Here is a 17,831-nt window from a genome sequence, read left to right on the forward strand (position 1 = left end):
CCAGGAGTAACACCACTGGCCCGCCTGGTTAGCCGAGCGGTCTAACGCACGGCTTTCTGGAGCGGGAAGAAGCGCTTGGTCCCCAGGCACGAATCCGCACGGCGGACTTGGGTCGAGGTCCGGTAAGCCGGCCAGTCTGTGTATAACTTTTAGGCGGTTTTCCATCTGCCTCGGCGAATGCGGGCTGGTTCCCCTTATTCCGCCTCAGCTACACTATGTTGGCGATTGCTCCGCAAACAAGTTCCCCACGTACGCGAACACCACCATTACTCTACCACACAAACATAGGGGTTACACTCGTCTGCTGTGAGACGTTCCCTGGGGGGGGGGGGGGGTCCACCGGGGGCCGAACCGCACAATAACCCTGGGTTCGTTATGGGGCGGCGGAGGGGTGAAGTGGACTGCGGCAGTCGTCGTGGAGTTGTGGACCACGGCGGGGACGGAGCCTCTCCGTCGTTTCTAGGTCCCCGGTTAACATAACACACCACTGTGGTTCTCCGAAATAATAGGACCTCTCCCTAGGTCGCCATCGTTCTCACCGACAATGGTCATTCGTGGCAGTGCCGAACCGCGATTCATGAGTGAAGGAAGTGCGACGCATTTCATCAGCAGTCCATGCCTACTGATCACGGCATCACTCCAAACGCAGTCGTTATTGTTGTGGTGCTAGTAACAGCCTACGGATCTGCATCTAAACTCCGCAAGTCACCTTCCGGTGCGTCGCAAGGGTATTTTGTATACCTGTGACACTTCCCACTTTTGTTCTGCAATCATGTTGCCACACAGTAAAGGGTCTTTTTGTCTACGTATTCGTAATAAGTTGCATTTGTTTATGTTGAGGGTCAATTTCCACTCCGTGCATCGAGCGTCGATACTCTGCAGGTCCTCCAGCATTTCGCTATAGTTTTCCAGCCTTCGACTTCTCTGCATAGAACAGCGTCATCAGCAAAAAGCCTCATGGAACTTCCGAATTATCGGGCAGTGATACTCTAGTCTGACTGCTGCTATTCTCCGACCAATCATGCGGGATGACACAGAATGTTGCAGGGAGACAACTATTTGTTCTTCTGCGGCAGGCGTAAATGTGAAGGGGTTGCGATGTGCTTGGTGCACAATACGGCGATACTACCTTGTGGTGATCAGGCGTTATCGACCGGAAATTTGACAACAAGTATATGTGCACCCACGTTTCTATGCAGCCCAACGTCGAGACTTTCCACGTCCAAATGCCTCACAAATCTGGATATCGCACGATTCGACCAGCCGGCCAAATGGAGACCAAGAATGAGGCTCCTTTCCAACTGTGTCAGGTACTGATAACGCTGTCTCAGACGATTACGCGACATCTTTGCGTCCTTCAAAGTAATTACTGAACACCTGATGCTCTTCACGATCTTTACATACCCTGCCAGGCCTGGTAACAACATTAACACGAACAAAACTAATGCACACAGTTTTCCATTTTACTTGCCACAGAGAATTGCTACTCTAATCACGTACATACCCGAAGATGATGTGTACGCGTACGAGGTTACACTGACATCAGACCAAGTCCTTTGGCTGCTTAACTTTTTTTGTCAGGCTGTGTAGTTTTGTTTTTATTTCCATCTTACATCACTCCCGACGCATTCTCCTATATATTTTAGTGTTTCGTCTACTTCCAGTGACATACTGACAATGGAGCAGAAGCGAGATTATAGGTCCTATCCTCTATTTTTGCGCATTTGTTTGTGTTGCTAGTCCCTGAATCAAGTGTCGATACTCAGCATGCATTCCCGTATTTTGATACAATTTCTTGTATTTGCGACGTCTATATAAGACGCTATTATCCACGAACAGCCAAGGGCAGCATTTTGCTTGTTCGTACCCAGTCTCCTTTTCAGCTCGTATCGTTGCTAGATGCGTGCTTGTGAAGGGGCAGTGCAATCAACTAAAAACGAAAAGAAACACCAAGCAGGTGACTTTTGCATGACGCAGGGCCGGCACAGACTACAAAAGTGTAATGCAGCTGGCGTCCGCCCTGTAGCTGAGTGGTCAACGAAGCTGGCCGTCGTACGAAGATCTCGGTTCAATTCCCGGTACTGCTAGCAATTTTTCTTTATTGGGAGAACTGGAACTGGCTCATTCAGCCTCGTGATGCCAACTGATGCAAACTGAGCCACTTGAGTAAGGAGAGGCGATTCCGGTGTCACAATGTCTGGAAAGCCGACGACGGCCGGGAGAACAGTGTGCTGACCCTACGCCTCTCCATACCGCATTCAGATGACGCCATTGTCTGAGGCTGATACGACGGTCGGTCGGTATCGATTGTCCTGTCTGAGGACAGAAAGACGGAGATTTGTTTGTTGTTTGATGAGTTTGGAGCAAACTCAGATGGAAAATGGAAAGATAACAGGATATAACTAACAAAAACGTATTAATCCGTTGGATAAGTACAGAAAATATGCAATTTAGGTAGGACGATAACGTATCTGGGGGCACCAGCTTTCTCCAAGGATGAACTCAAATCAACCATGACGCATGTGGCGACAAATAGTATTATCGATTATAGACAGAGGTCGGTCGTGTGTGTCACCACATATACCGCGCTACTCTGTTTGCGGCAGGTGGCTGGCATATTCACTGGCAGGTATAAGCCGTAGGACTGTGGATTACACCTACCAACAGAGCATGAGACACTTACGCAGCTGTACTTTCGTTGTGACGTTGGTGGTGGTGTCGAATCTGTTGACGTAGTTGCCCATGATGTCGACGTAGTAGAGGGCGGCGCTCTCGTCGTCGTAGTGCGGTCCTTCGCCGTGGATGACGGGTGGTGTCACGGCGGTCAGCCGGATAGCCGGCGCTCCCTCCTTGCGTCCACCCTTGACGCGCCACCCGTGGGTCCTGCGTACACAAAGCGGTTCTCATCGTCACTTTCCCGTAATTCAGCCACCCAACAAAGTATTTCACAACTAACTAAGGTCATTAATATACAACATGAATAACAAAGGTCCCAAACACCTGTGCAACTGAAAATGATATTACGCCGAATGTGTTTCGGTCTCAATACACATGGGCATCAACCATTACATTACATTAGCTTGTGCTCACAAAATCCTTCTATATTTATTTTAGAAATTTCATTGCCATTTTCTTCAACTTCTTAGGCTGCAGCCAGTGGTTGAAAGCTTGATCGCGAAGGGCGTTATAGTCTTCAGTATTTCATATAGGATTCCATTGGCTTTCCAGCACTTTCGGTCAATTTGTTTATGAATCCATACATATTATAAAAATGGATGTGAGTATATATGTGAGTATGTCCATATGTTCCACGTTACCTCCTAAACCAATGGACCTCCTTCAACCAAAGTTGGTACACATATTATTTACAGTCTGGAAAGAAATGCTGTGGTGGTAAAAACCACCAGCCTCCTATTGGAGCCTCCTATTGGGGTGAGAGTGATTACGTGGAGAAAAAAGGGGGAGGAGTAAATGGACAGACAGCGAGGGAGAAGGGCGAGATGTGCACAAAATGTAGGGAGGAAAGGATAGTCAGAGTGAGGGCAGAAGGAAATGGACAGAAGGACAGAGAGGATGCAGATGAGAAGATAGACAGAGAAAGGAAAGAAGAGGAGATGGACAGCCTCAACGGAAGGAAGATACAGGCAAAGAGAGGAGAAGGAGATGAACAGACAGAAGGGCAGCAGGACAAGGACAGAGAAAGGGAAGAGAAGGAGATAGGCAGAGAAGGGAAGAGGAGGAGATGGACAGAGAAAGGAAAGCAGAGGAGATGAATAGGGAGAGGGGTGAGGAGGAGAGGGGGAGAGAGTGGAAGACGTGGAGGAATTGGGCAGAGAGACGGGATGGAGAAGATGGGCAGAGAGGGGGTGAACGTGTAGATGGTCAGAGAGGGGGGAGGGGAAGGGGGAGATGGGCTAATAGAAGACTGGCATAAATACATACCCGGGCAACGTCGGACACTCAGCTAGTCTTATTAATATAAGAACAGTCATGTATAATATCAAACGAAATTTATGACTCAACTGAAAATTACTTGATAAGCTTCACGAATGGTCACTCGTTTGCTCGACACACCAGAGAGCGTCATCAAATTGGGAAAAACCTTAAGTGATAGGGTTTTGAAGACAAAAGTCAACTTTCCCGGGAAAGTCTACTAAAAAGTTCAAGGTCGAGAGTTAAGAAAGGAATCCAGGAATATACTAAGAACTCCTACGAATCGCTCCCGTAGAGACCGCGGAGACAATATCAGACTAGTTACAGCTTCCACAAAGGTATTTAAATAATCATTCTTCCTGTAGTTAATACGCAAATGGAACTGGAAGGAGCCAGTAGGTTGTAGAATGGGTAGTGTCTCTGTCAGGTAGTTCAGTGTGTTGCACAGAGTTCATGAAGGTGTACACATAGAATATAATGTTGCATATACAAAGTCCAGTCACATTAATGTGACCACCTGTCTAAAGCACGAATAACCGCCTTCGCAGCGCAGACCGCTGCAGCACGTGCGGAAAGAGAGTTAAGGAGGTTCTGGGAGGCACCGCCAGGGATGTGTCGCCATGCCTGCTCTAACGCCGTGTGCAGCTGCGCTAGGTTTCTCGATTGAGGATCCATGACGCATACAGCCCGGTCGAGGAAGTTCCACAGATTATCGATTGGGTTTAATTCCAGGGAGTATGATACACTCGTCCTGGTGCTTTTCGAACCACGCATGTGCCCTGCGACTTCTGTGACACATTCCAGTTCCCTCCCGGTAGGCGCTATCGTCCCGAGAGAAAACAAGTTGCGTATAGCAGTGTACATGGTCCCCAGAGATACATGCGTACTTGTGTTGATCGATTGCACCTTCCAGAATAACGATATCACCCAGAGAACGGCACAAAACATGCCGCAGACCATAATGCTCCCTCCTCCAGCCTAGAGCCTTCCGACGATTATTACAGGGTGTTTGCTTAGAGACAGTTCACGAGCATAAAACATCGTTCGTCTGAAAAAGCCACCTGTCGCCACTCAGTGGACGTCCAGTTGCGATACTGGCGTGCCAATTCCAACATTCGTCGCCGATGAACTGCAGACAATATGGATGCAGGAACAACACGCTAGATGCGGTGGGACATATGCAGCAATGTTCGCTGAACGGTCTTTGAGGAGCAATGTTGGTAGACCCGTGGTTCATCTGGGCGGTCAGTTACTCAACAGTTGCACGTCTATTCGCCCGTACGCAACTACGCAGCCGCTCTTCGTCCCAGTTACCTAAGGCCCGCGGTGCACTATAGTCGCCTCGGCGCTGGTTTTGTATAACGCTGTTTTGCCGTATACAGTATCCTTAATCACAGCGGCACACGAACATTTTATAAATCTAGCTGTTTTGGAAATGCTTCCACTCTTGGCCCGAAAGCCAATGATCAAATGGTTCAAATGGCTCTGAGCACTATGGGACTTAACATCTATGGTCATCAGTCCCGTAGAACTTAGAACTACTTAAACCTAACTAACCTAAGGACATCACACACATCCATGCCCGAGGCAGGATTCGAACCTGCGACCGTAGCAGTCACGCGGTTCCGGACTGAGCGCCTAGAACCGCGAGACCACCGCGGCCGGCGCCAATGATCATGCCCTTCTGAACATCAGATAAGTCACTCCGTTTCCATATTACGACAACGATTGAAATGTGTTTCGTGTCCCCTACATCACATTTTATCCACCCTCGACTGCTAGTGCTGCCGCCTGCCGTCTGTGAGTGGTTGTTGCACGTTGACGTCCAGCAACGTACTTTTCCCGGTTTATATGAGCGAAATTTTGAGAAATTTAATGTGTCATCAAAGATTACTAGAAGCGAACGAATAAAATATCATCGTACTTCTCCTGTCCCATAATTCCCAGGATTTTAACCTATCTGCGTATCTGCCGCGCAGTGGTGATGTAGCCACAAGCAAACTTGAGGTACAAGACAAGCCACATCGCTCCAGGTCCCTGTAACAGAATAAATGCTTCCCACTACGACTGACAGTTCGTTCTAACAAAACAAAAAAACTTCACACAGGACGAAACTCAATCCTGAAACTATTCCTTTCGCGCGATAAGTCAATATCTGTGTTCGTGTGACGGATCGCTACACAGTTTTTAATCTGTTGAAAAATTTAATGACAGCGTAGTGTCTGTACAGAATGAAATACTCGTTTTGAAAACAACTATGCCGGCCAGTGTGGCCGAGCGGTTCTAGGAGCTCCAGTCTGGAAGCGCGCAACCGCTACGGTCGCAGGTTCGAATCCTGCCTCGGGCATGGATGTGTGTGATGTCCATAGCTTAGTTAGGTTTAAGTAGTTCTAAGGTCTAGGGAACTGATGACCTCAGATGCTAAGTCGCATAGTGCAACAAGGGAACCTCCCCATCGCACCCCCCTCAGATTTACTTATAAGTTGGCACAGTGGATAGGCCTTGAAAAACTAAACACAGATCAATCGAGAAAACAGGAAGAAGTTGTGTGGAACTATGAAAGAATAAGCAAAATATACAAACTGAGTAGTCCATGTGCAAGATAGGCAACATGAAGGACAGTGTAAGGTCAGGAGCACCGTGTTCTCGTGGTTAGCGTGAGCAGCTACGGAGTGAGAGGTCCATGGTTCAAGTGTTCCCTCGGGTGAAAAGTTTACTTTCTTTATTTTCGCAAGGCTTTGATCTGTCCGTTCGTTCATTGACGTCTCTGTTCACTGTAATAAGTTTAGTGTCTGTGTTTTGCGACCGCACCGCAAAACCGTGCGATTAGTAGACGAAAGGACGTGCCTCTCCAATGGGAACCGAAAACATTTGATCGCAAGGTCATAGGTCAACCGATTCCTCCACAGGACAACACGTCTGATATTTCTATGCGATACTGGTGACGGCATGTGCGTCACATGACAGGAATATGTTGTCGACCCACCTAACTTGTACACTTGGCGAATGGGTAAAAAGATTCTTCTACCTTGCCCGATTTAGGTTTTCTTGTGGATGTGATAATCACTCCCAAAAAAGTGATGAAAACATAAGCGTTTGTCACATAAACTGAAAATAAAAAATTAATCTTTTCACCCGAGGGAAGGCTTGAACCAAGGACCTCTTGTTCCGCAGCTACTCACGCCAACCACGGGACCACGGCACTCCTAAGCGTAATCATTCATTGTTGTTGCATATCTTGCGCATGGACTACTCAGTTTGTATATTTTGCTAATTTTTCATAGTTCCACACAACTTCTTCCTGTTTTCTCGATTGATCTGTGTTCAGTTTTTCAAGGCCTATCCACTGTGCCAACTTATAACTAAATCTGATGGGGGTGCGATGGAGAGGTTCCCTTGTCAGAGCCATTTGAACCATTTGAGAGAACAAATAAGCTACGGCTGATCCATTCTGTTCCATATGCAATAAGCTTTTGAGGATTTTCCGGGTACGGGAAAGGAAAATACTTGGCGTTCATGAATGACTACAGCATATTCGATGTAGGGACCAAAAAGCTGAAGAGCGTTAGGAAGCGATAACAGGCTGGTACAGCTGACAGTTCAACTAACAACTGTCGAATGTCTAATGTTCCTAAGCAAGAATCAGTGAAATACTTACTATTATTATAATTATAGTTTATGTGCCGAGTTGATTTATATTGCTCGTCGATTACCGTGCAGTCTGTTAAATGCGGAGAAACACTAGAATATAGCTCTTTACTTCCGTTTCCGCGTATAAGTTTGCTCTGAAAAAGAAGAATTCTAGGTGATTACTTCAGATGAATAGTCAACAAACGAAAAGTTTAATTTTCCTTTTTGCTGTTATTATTTGCGTTCTTGAATTACTGCAAGGTCACACACACACTCGTACATTAATGATACTCGAATAATGATGCCGATAGTGATGTTGGGTAATGACTAGATATCGGAGTTTCTCGTAAATGCGTCCAATACAATTAGCAGATGAACGACAACTATCATCTCTGGTACTGTCCATAAAGCATATATATCTATGGACTGGGCATAGCCCACTGCGTATGTTCTCACCATTAAACCGTGAACAGTTATGCGATTTTGGGACGACGCTGCTTACCTACAATTTGCGGTAATAGCGGAACTTGCAAATTGCACGTATTCCCCTTGTTTTATATTCATTTCTGCACGTTTGAACTTTAGTAACAGCTATGAAGCGTATTGTCACTGCTATGGACGTAAAAAGAGGACCAGTTACTTTTCATAGATGTGTACAACAAGCATATAATTGTAAATGTCACATTAATATGAAGTGCTTTATATGTTGAAAAATATCAGTACACTGTATTATAAAGTTTTGTATTGCAGAAATAATTTCTGCGAATTTATGGCCATGTGTTTTCGAAACAAGTGCTAGATAAATTTGCAAGTGTATTTGGGTAAACTGCCAGTCAGTGTATACATATTGGTGCTACCTTGATATGCAGATAAAATTTATACGTGAAAGTCTGATTAATTTCCTCCAATTTATGCACTTTCTCAAACCCTTGTTTGTATGTAAGTATTTCTGCATGAGACAGTTTCCTACACTGTCTCCTTGTAACTTCATTAATTAGAACAGATTCCATAATATGTGTAGGTACAGCAGAAAACGTAAAAAAAATAAAGTTGGCTCTCACTCCCTTTAGTACTCCAGAATTCGACTATCACTCTTCCATTTTTTTTATTTTTTTATTTTTTTGTGTACAGCATACGGTTTTACTTTTCTGATAAGATGGCGGAAAAATGTTATAGATATTTTACTTGTCTATAAAAAGCAGAAGGGTAAATAAAGAATAATTGAAGACAATAATGAACATGCAGGTGATGCAAATCCCTTACGGTATTTACTGTAACAATTTTATAGTTACAAATGCGTTGTTTTTTCGTGACACTTCGGTGCCGTCTACTGTGTCATTGTAACGTAAGTAATTAGGTCAGAGATTCGATATTATGAATAAGTGCAATAGAAAACGTAAAAAATATTGTTGGCTGTCACTTCTCATTCCGTTTCCAAAAAATCGTAAATAAAGTAGAATCTGAGCTATGATATAGTGGCGAGAAAGCACAATAGCACTGCAATTCACGTCTTTAAGCCAACTTCAGTTCCTGGTATCTAATTGTTAAAACGTCCTTAAAACGCGTATACATAGTTTCACGATACTTCTGACAGAGATCTGTTTGCAGCAGTGAAGTAATAACACTCAAAATACTCTACGCGCTAAAAGGCCAAAAATGCGCCTTCCCAAAATCACGTGACTTGAGTTTCAGGAGATGTTGCGGACAGAATTCTCGTTCTGCGCTTCCTAATGCTCACTCCATAGATATTTATACCCTATGGCAAAGTGCTCATCCTTTTTATGCTTGAGATCTATCACGTGAAATAAGTCCATCTAGAGATCTACTGACTTAATCCTAACAATATCAACAAAGCGTCCTGAACTTGCAAATGTTAAAAATTAAGTTCACTGTCAAAAGTCACATCTACCTTTAAGGCTTAAATTTTGGGTTGTTGTTGTTGTGGTCTTCAGTCCAGAGACTGGTTTGATGCAGCCCTCCATGCTACGCTATCCTGTGCAAGCTTCTTCATCTCCCAGTACCTACTGCAACCTACATCCTTCTGAATCTGTTTAGCGTATTCATCTCTCGGTCTCCCTCCACTCTACAATTTTTACCCTCCACGCTGCCCTCCAATACTAAATTGGTGATCCCATGATGCCTCAGAATACGTGCTACCAACCGATCCCTTCTTATAGCCAAGTTGTGCCACAAAATCCTTTTCTCCCAAATTCTATTCAATACCTCCTCATTAGTTATGTGATCTACCCATCTAAACTTCAGCATTCTTCTGTAACACCACATCTCGAAAGCTTCTATTCTCTTCTTGTCCAAGCTATTTATCGTCCACGTTTCACTTCCATATCTGGCTACACTCCATACAAATACTTTCAGAAACGACTTCCTCACACTTAAATCTATACTCGATGTTAACAAATTTCTCTTCTTCAGAAACGCTTTCCTTTCCATTGCCAGTCTACATTTTTATCCTCTCTACTTCGACCATCGTGAGTTATTTTGCTCCCCAAATAGCAAATCTCATTTACTACTTTAAGCGTCTCATTTCCTAATCTAATTCCCGCAGCATCACCCGATTTAATTCGACTACATTCCATTATCCTCATTTTGCTTTTGATGATGTTCATCTTATATCCTCCTTTCAAGACACTCTCCATTCCGTTCAGCTGCTCTTCCAGGTTCTTTGCTGTCTCTGACAGAATTACAATGTCATCGGCGAACCTCAAAGTTTTTCTTTCTTCTCCGTGGATTTTAATTCCTACTCCAAATTTTTCTTTTGTTTCCTTTACTGTTTGCTCAATATACAGATTAAATAACATTGGGGATAGGCTACAACCCTATCTCACTCCCTTCCCGACCACTGCTTCCCTTTCATCCCAATCGACTCTTATAACTTCCATCTGGTTTCTGTACAAATTATAAATAGACTTTCGCTCCCTGTATTTTACCCCTGCCACCTTCATAATATGAAAGAGAGTATTCCAATCAACATTGTCAAAAGCTTTCTCTAAGTCTACAAATGCTAGAAACGTAGGCTTGCTTTTCCTTAATCTATTCTCTAAAATAAGGCATAGGGTCAGCATTGCCTCACGTGTTCCAACATTTCTACGGAATCCAAATTGATCTTCCCCGAGGTCGGCTTCTACCAGTTTTTCCATTCGTCTGTAAAGAATTGGTGTTAGCATTTTGCAGCCGTGGCTTATTAAACTAATAGTTCGGTAGTTTTCACATCTGTCAATACCTGCTTTCTTTGGGATTCGAATTATTATATTCTGCTTGAAGTCTGAGGGTATTTCGCTTGTCTCATACATCTTGCTCAACAGATGGTAGAGTTTTGTTAGGGCTGGCTCTCCCAAGGCCATCAGTAGTTCTAATGGAATGTTGTCTACCCCCGGGGCCTTGTTTCGACTTAGGTCTTTCAGTACTCTGTCAAACTCTTCACGTAGTATCATAGCTCCCATTTCATCTTCTTCTACCTCCTCTTCCATTTCCATAATATTGTCCTCACGCACATCGCCCTTGTATAGACCCTCTATATACAACTTCCACCTTTCTACTTTCCCTTCTTTGCTTAGAAATGGGTTTCCATCTGAGCTCTTGTATTCATGCAAGTGGTTCTTTTTTCTCCAATGGTTCAAATGGCTCTGAGCACTATGGCACTTAATAGCTGTGGTCATCAGTCCCTTAGAACTTAGAACTACTTAAACCTAACTAACCTAAGGACATCACACACATCCATGCCCGAGGCAGGATTCGAACCTGCGACCGTAGCAGTCGCGCTGTTCCGGACTGCGCGCCTAGTCTCCAATGGTCTCTTTAATTTTCCTGTAGGCAGTATCTATCTTACTCCTAGTGATACATGCTTCTGCATCCTTACATTTGTCCTCTAGCCAACCCTGCTTAGCCATTTTGCACTTCCTGTCGATCTCATTTTTGAGACGTTTGTATTCCTTTTTGCCTGCTTCATTTACTGCATTTTTGTATTTTCTCCTTTCATCAATTAAATTCAGTATCTCTTCTGTAACCCAAGGATTTCTATTAGCCCTCGTCTTTTTACCTACTTGATCCTCTGCTGCTTTCACTATTTCATATCTCAAAGCTACCCATTCTTCTTCTACTGTATTTCTTTCCCCCATTCTTGTCAATCGTTCCCCAATGCTCTCCCTGAAACTCTCTACAACCTCTGGTTCTTTCAATTTATCCAGGTCCCATCTCCTTAAATTCCCACCTTTTTGTAGTTTCTTCAGTTTTAATCTACAGTTCATAACCAATAGAGTGTGGTCAGAGTCCACATCTGCCCCTGGAAATGTCTTACAGTTTAAAACCTGGTTCCTCAATCTCTGTCTTACCATTATATAGTCTATTGAGACCTTCCAGTGTCTCTAGGCTTCTTCCATGTATACAGCCTTCTTTTATGATTCTTGAACCAAGTGATAGCTATGATTAAGTTATCTCTGTGCAAAATTCAACCAGGCGGCTTCCTCTTTCATTCCGTAACCCCATTCCATATTCATCTACTACGTTTCCTTCTCTTCCTTTTCCTACTATCGAATTCCAGTCACCCATGACTATTAAATTTTCATCCTCCTTCATTATCTGAATAATTTTGGGTTAGCTGAAAAATTTAAAACATTTATATATTCTGGTAGAAGACTTCATTAATAACAATATTTTTTTTTCAAAATTTTAAAATATTAAGTACTAGACTTGATTACAGTATTTGTAAAACGTGGGCAAAGAAGTACCACCCCGTTTCTGCTTGGTATTGCGAGGGTTAGAAATTCGTAAAAGTTTTAGTACGTAATAACAGCATAGTCAAAACTAAAAACTTACCATCTTAGTTACACGAAATAAATAAAAGATAATTTTATCACTATAAAAAGTTGCAGGCCTTCTACTTAATTTTCAAGATATTACACTTGTGAAAATAAACACCATCACAAATCTTGAAAAAGGTTTCGCGAGATACTTTGCTTTGCATATCATTGGCAAGTATATTATAATCTTACACTTCTGAAAAATGAGACTCAGTTTATTTCTATCGTCAGATTTCACAATGTTCAACGCTGAAAACGCTGCCTCACATAGATAAGTTGGTCCAAAAAATAATAAAACATACGATGGCACTTTTACAATGTTAGGGTAGGTTTTTACACTCACTATCTTCCAAAGTTACCTTCATTGTATTCTGACTTTCAGGAAATGTCATTTTGAAATCGAATTATTTCCTCTTCAAGTTCAGTTTCACTACAGGAGAAAAAGAGTACTAATTTTACTTGAAATATCTTCTGCATCCACATTGAGGAAAGTGTCTCATATTTAATTTCTGTAACTGCGGTAACCAGAGGTCAAGTTTTTGCATGCAACACTTTATAGAAGACATAGGAGTCATGTCAGTTTGGTTTTTTTCTTGTAGTTCTTTGTTTAACTCATTCAGTTTAACTGTCATATCGGCTACAAACTCCAGATCCAACAACCAACTCAAATCATGCAGTTTCGAGTAATCTTACACTCTTTTCAGACACAAAAGATTATCTCGCTGGCAGAAAGTCTCTAAATCTATTGAGGACCATACCTTTACTCAGCCACCGAAATTCAGTATGCAATAGCAGGTATCCATACTGGCTGTCCAGTTCTTCTGATAGCACTCTAAGCATTCTTCTCTGTAGTGATTGTGAGCAATTTGAATTCACAGTTTTTTGTGATAATACTAATAACATGTGCAATTTTCAAAATACGTCCAGAGAGCAATTGCTAATGCACGATGCAATAATACTTAAAGAAAGGTGGAAAGATTCATCGTTCGCATAGAAGGTAAGAAATCCTTGTATTTTCCTACGATGCGTGGCGCTCAATCACAAGTAATAGACGTGTTTCTGAATTGGCACACCATACTCAGAAATGAAGGATTTGAATGCATTGCAAAATTCTTCACCTAGTGCAGTGTCTTTCAAAGCCAGAATTGTAAGCAAGTCTTCTTTTACACAGAAATCCGAAAATATCATTCTCAGAAAAAACGTAACTTTGACTCGTGTAACGGCAGTGAGGAACACAAAGAGAATTGCAAATCTGTTATCATTTGACCTTTTATATTTTCATACATTAAACGTATTCGCAATTGCGAATATGGATAACCATCAGCTGTAAAATGGAGTGAAGACAGTGGAAATTTGTGCCGGATCGGGACTAACACCCAGATTTCTCGCTATCCGTGCACGAATCACGGCCCCACCCAAACTTCCATACGTCGTCAGCCATGTGCCTATCGCCTGTACTCGTACAGCATGGACGCATGTATGCATGCATGTCCGAAGGAACATTGCACAGTAATTCCGAATAACATAGGTACTGAAATATCGTATTTTTTTATTTTCTGCCATGAATTCCAATTTTCTTGCTGTAGTAGATCTTGACAGACGCATGTCTCCCATGGCTGATATAATCTCTGACTTGTTTTTGAATGTGTAAAACAAGGACTCACTAGCTGCCAGAAAGCGCTCCTTAACAACTGTACCATCGTCAAATGGTTTTGCATGTTTCATCAGTACTTCAGATACACGAAATGACACTATCTTTGATGACATACTTTTTTGTGCAAGCTTTACAAAAAACGGCTGCTGTGACCGTAATTTACTTTTAAGATTTGAATGTTTCTTCCTCCCCAATTCTATACCAACAGCTGCTTCCAATTCGAAGTCTTTATGAACTGTTCTAAAACGGTGTTCTGTATCTCCCTCAATATCTCCCTGTATATCTTACATCAAACATCATTATACAATTATCCTTACATGTTACAGTAGAGTCCCGTTAACCCGAACTAATTGGGACCGGACCTTGTTCGTATTACCGATTTGTTCGTATTAGCAGGAATTACGGTGACGAGTTTCTAGGATGAAGTATACCAAGCAGATAAGTAGATACACGATGGTAACAAATGGGAACAAGTGTGGGAACAATGGCTCGCTCTCACTCCCTGCCTGCATTGTTAAGACCTTTATAGTGTCTGAGGTACACTGCCAGTTGGCTCGCAAAGCGCTTAGTTATGTTAGTTATCGATCGCTGGCACACGTAACAGTTGTATTGTATTCGTTCAGGTGTAGTGGTGTATGTATTTTCGTCATGAGTAAACGGAAACATACAACGTTAACTCTCAAAGAAAAACTGAATGCTTTGAAGCTGTCAGACAATGGTGAGAATGTATCTAAACTGGCAACGGAACTGAGTGTTGGTAAAGCAACCATTTGTGATTGGAAGAAGAACCGCGTGAAGCTTGAACAATCCTGTGCGACGTCTTCGAGAACAACACTCGAAATTCGGCAGACTTTGAAACAGTCCCAGTACGATGACGTGGATGAAGCTCTTTTCCTTTGGTTTACGCGGGCAAGAAAAAGGGAAACTGGAACACTGGTTCAGGAGAAGGCTGTTTACCTGAACAAGTTAATGAAGTTGATGAGTCTTTTAGTGCGAGTACGGGCTGGTTGGACAGATTCAAAAAAGTCATCGAATCCGTCGGCTAACCATTACTGGAGAGAAGATTTCTTCTGACCGTGATGCAGCGAAGGAATACTTGGGTGAGTTTGAAAAAGTGATAAGAGAGGAAAAGTTTTCTCCCCAACAAATTTATAACGCTGACACGAGACTGGGCTTAATTTTAGGGCATTGCCAACAATAAGCCTGGCATCAAAAGCAAAGACCATGCTCCTAGTTTTAATATTTGCAAATATCATTTCACTTTATTAGCGTGCTGCTGGTAATCACAAGCTGCCTTTAATGCTGATCGGCAAATCTGTCGGGCCCAGAGCTTTTAAAAGCTGCAACATGAAGTCCCTGCCCGTATATTATCGCAACCAGAAAAAAACATGGATGGATGGTAAGCTGTTCAAAGAATGGTTTCACAGTCAGTTTGTTCCCTCTGTTCGACGGTTTTCTAAGGAAAATCATTTGTCTCCCCGTGCAATGCTTTTGATTGATAACGCGCCATCTCACCCCAGCACTGAGGAATTATGTGACGGAGAAATTGTGGCGAAGTTTTGCCGAATGTTGCACCACTTATACAGCCAATGGACCAGGGCGTATTGCAATCATTAAAACTAATTTACAGAAAACAGTGTTTAAGAATGCTTATCCAAGATGATAGCATTCCTTTAGTGGACAAAATAAAAAAGACCAGTGTGAAGGATGTTTATTGGGCCGCTGAGGCATGGCAGAATATTTCAGAAAATACTCTGAGAAAATCGCGGAGTAAGCTGTGGACATCTCTTAAATTTCAGGACAAATGGCTCTGAGCACTATGGGACTTAACAGCTATGGTCATCAGTCCCCTAGAACTTAGAACTACTTAAACCTAAAATCACGAGGCAGAGAAAATCCCTGACCCCGCCGGGAATCGAACCCGGGAAGCCGGCCGCGGTGGTCTCGCGGTTCTAGGCGCTCAGTCCGGAGCCGCGCAACTGCTACGGTCGCAGGTTCGAATCCTGCCTCGGGCATGGATGTGTGTGATGTCCTTAGGTTAGTTAGGTTTAAGTAGTTCTAAGTTCTAGGGGACTGATGACCACAGATGTTAAGTCCCATAGTGCTCAGAGCCATTTGAACCATTTTTTGAACCCGGGAACCCGGAAATTTCAGGACAGCCTAGTTGAAAATGAAGAGGAAAATCTACTACAAACAATACAGACAATCCCTGGATGTGAAGAAGCTAGTGAAGGAGACGCAGATGAATGATGGCAGCATGGAGCATGTGTGGAGAACCTTACTGACGCTGATTTAGTTGCTGCTGTGACTCAAGACCAGGAAGAAGTGGACTGCTGTGACGGAAATGACAATGAGCCTGAAAGCGACAAAGGACAGCTGGTGCCACACAGTGACCCAGCAGATTCCCTTGGTCTCGCGCTACGTTATTTGGAGCAACAGCCCACTGCTACACCAGCTCCTTTGTTGTTTATGAGACCATGGCGCAACTATGCGTCATACAACAGACTGTCTTCGCCGCGCGAGTTTAGCCGATAGCCGGCACGGTAGCTCAGCGTGTTCGGTCAGAGGGCTACGTGTTCTCTGTAATAAAAAAACTGAGTCAAGGAATCAACGATCAATTTGAAGGATGTCTTGTGACGTCCGCCCCGACCAAACGCAACGAACTATATCGAAAAAAAGAAAAAGCGGCAGTCGTGGACTGTGCGACTGATCCCGGCGGAGGTTCGAGTCCTCCCTCGGGCATGGATATGTGTGTGTTTGTCCTTAGGATAATTTAGGTTAAGTAGTGTGTAAGCTTATGGACTGATGACCTTAGCAGTTAAGTCCCATAAGATTTCACACACATTTGAACATCTTCATTACGCCAAAAAACAATGACTGAGTTTTTGTCATCTAAAAAGTAGGGATAAAATGTCCCCTGTACTTTAGTAAGTTTGACAGCTTTTCTTTCATTGCTATGCATTGTTTAAACCTAATGTTTTCTTGCCAATTTTTCTAATACATGTTTACTGTACTGTGTAAATTAAAATAGTGTGCATGTACAGCTGTTTACCGCACAGTTTTCCATACTTAGACTAACATTTTTCATGTTCGGATTAACTGAACATTCGGATGACCGGGGTTCGGATTAGCGGGACTCTGCTGTGTAACAAAATACCGTTCTTCCCACTCACCATGGAAGTGGTGTTTTCCTGTGTTTAGTTGCACTCATTTTTCACAAGCACGTTACTAAGTGTGAACTATAAAAGACCTGATCAGACAGAACGCGGTTTGCCGTCGCTGCATATGGCACAGCGAATGGCTGCGGCGTTCAGTGGCAAGCGACGCTACACAGGGAAGAGTCGCTGGCAGCTGACGGCTGACTCAGTGCGGAAGCGGCCGAAATCTGATTAGGAACTAGCAAGTATAGTGGGGTGCGACAGAACTGCCTCGTGTCGCTTCTGTCAAGTGCGCCAGAAAATGCACACAGCCGCTCCTGCCTGCGATGAATCTGTATTATGAAGGAAAAAAGATTGTTGCTCAAAAATGGTTCAAATGGCTCTGAGCACTCTGGGGCTTAATATCTGAGTTCATCAGTCCCCTAGAACTTAGGACTACTTAAACCTAACTAACCTAAGGACATCACACACATCCACGTCCGAGGCAGGATTCGAACCTGCGACCGTAGCAGTCGCGTGGTTCCGGACTGAACCGCCTAGAACCGCTCGGCCACCGAGGCCGACGATTGTTGCTCGGTGTGAATGTTAAAGCGGTGAAATGCAGATGGAGACGAAACAGACGAAGAAGGTTTACCGCCTACA

The 17,831-nt window shown here is 43.4% G+C and overlaps 1 protein-coding gene across 1 annotated transcript in view; it reads right to left on the reverse strand.

Annotated features, from left to right (window-relative positions):
* The window catches only part of LOC124555667 (regucalcin-like), a 161,553-nt gene that overhangs the window by 81,810 nt on the left and 61,912 nt on the right, over positions 1–17,831 (reverse strand). Inside the window, exon 2 of the mRNA XM_047129655.1 lies at positions 2,684–2,883. Within this exon, the coding sequence (XP_046985611.1) occupies positions 2,684–2,883 (200 nt within the window). The remainder of the gene's footprint in view (positions 1–2,683; positions 2,884–17,831) is intronic.

This window comes from Schistocerca americana, chromosome X (assembly GCF_021461395.2).
Source record: "Schistocerca americana isolate TAMUIC-IGC-003095 chromosome X, iqSchAmer2.1, whole genome shotgun sequence".
NCBI classification, from domain to species: Eukaryota; Metazoa; Arthropoda; class Insecta; order Orthoptera; family Acrididae; genus Schistocerca; species Schistocerca americana.